The sequence below is a fragment of the Etheostoma spectabile genome, chromosome 4, assembly GCF_008692095.1.
Source record: "Etheostoma spectabile isolate EspeVRDwgs_2016 chromosome 4, UIUC_Espe_1.0, whole genome shotgun sequence".
NCBI classification, from domain to species: domain Eukaryota; kingdom Metazoa; phylum Chordata; class Actinopteri; order Perciformes; family Percidae; genus Etheostoma; species Etheostoma spectabile.
In genome coordinates, this window is record NC_045736.1 from 29,942,719 (window position 1) to 29,944,275 (window position 1,557).

The 1,557-nt window shown below is 42.9% G+C and overlaps 1 protein-coding gene across 4 annotated transcripts in view; it reads left to right on the forward strand.

Annotated features, from left to right (window-relative positions):
• arhgef10la (Rho guanine nucleotide exchange factor (GEF) 10-like a) overlaps positions 1–1,557 on the forward strand; it is a 190,549-nt gene that overhangs the window by 129,439 nt on the left and 59,553 nt on the right. For all 4 annotated transcript variants that reach the window (XM_032513643.1, XM_032513642.1, XM_032513644.1 and 1 more), the window contains one exon: positions 920–1,041. In XM_032513643.1, coding sequence (XP_032369534.1) covers positions 920–1,041 — 122 coding nt within the window. The remainder of the gene's footprint in view (positions 1–919; positions 1,042–1,557) is intronic.

Below are 1,557 nucleotides of genomic sequence, written 5' to 3' on the forward strand. Positions count from 1 at the left end.
GTTCTTCAGTATAAAACAAATAAAGTTGTGTACCTTTATTAAGTATCAGCGGTAAACTATATTTTAACATTTCCTTTTCCGTTTTAAACTAAACATTTCACAACGAGAACACACCCAACAGACTCAAGTCCCCGACCTCGCCAGACTGTCCGACGGCCTGGTGTTAGCGCCTTTAGGTGCTCCCCCTGACTGTTTGCCACAGCAGAGTGAGCAGACAATCCTCTTGTCAAACAAACTCGACTTTTACTAGTGCAAATGAGTCTGATGCATCTGTGACAAGGCCTTGGAGGCCGACAGCAGATATAATGTCTAGGTAATTCCAAGGTAACGTATGGCATCAAATCAGGGAGCACATTTTTAGCGAGCGGTTAAATTTCGTGCGCGACTTTCTGTAAATTGAAATTTATGATTACAAAATTACAAAATGAGAGTACTTTGGCAGATTGGCCCGGCGCATTGTCGGGAGTGCACCTGTTGCAAGGCTCAGAGCTATGAGCGCGGAGATGTCGCGTACACCAGGCAAATCCATTATTATAACTCAAATCCAGCAGATGCATTTTTCCTGCTGGGACTGCCTCTCACTGTTGATTAAGTGCAGGTTTAATCACTGTGGAGGCCACTGTGTTGGCAGTACATGCCTTGCCACCTACAACAGGGACTAAGCCTCTGGCTGATTATAACATTAACATGCTAATAACACCGTTCATATCAAATTCCTGAGGTAGCATAATGTCTGTTCTCATTATTTTTTGCGTGGTTTTGACATAGCTTGAAGGAGAGTTTCCAGCTTGGCTCACTGTGAGGGTCAGAGACATGCTGACAATAAGTACAGCAACAAAGCAAGATGGTAAACAACATCAGATTAGGAGCACCTCTTGTGATAAGAAAAAAAAAAAAGTCTCTTTTTTTTCTATTCCAGGGGGGGAGAATTCACCAGGCTGGTTGTGTGGAGAGGACGAGGGGAAGACGTTGGCCCCGTTTTGGTGTCCGCTGCTCGCCTGTCACATGCCTGTCTTCGCTACAAAGTCCCCAGAGAGAAAGGTAAATCCGCTGCAACCCAGTCAAAAAATCAGATCGCAGATCAGGTTTACCATGTCTTCTGACGTTTTACAAAAAGATGCAAATCACATTTAGGAAGTGGGTCCTGTGTGGAGTTTGCATGTTCTTCGGGTTCTCCAGTTTCCTCCCACAGTCCAAAGATATGCAAATGTTAGGTTTTTTGTTGTTTTGCCTGTAGAAATGAATGTGAGCCCTCCACACACCTAAGCGGTTACACTTACTGGGGGGATGGAACAATGTGTAGTCTTTCCATATTTGCATGCCACGTGTTTTTAAAATCAGTGTGATACTGTAATCAAAAACCCAAAACAACTCTAGTAGTGTCAGTGTAACATCTGTTAACACTCTCATTCCCTGTTGATAATCCATGCAGCTCAGCTTATATAGTCCACATCAATCAATCAAGTTTATTTGTATAGCCCTTTACAATAGCCGAAAGGTACCCAAAGGGCTTTACAACAAAGCTATAAAACAATACATAACACATACAAAACATAC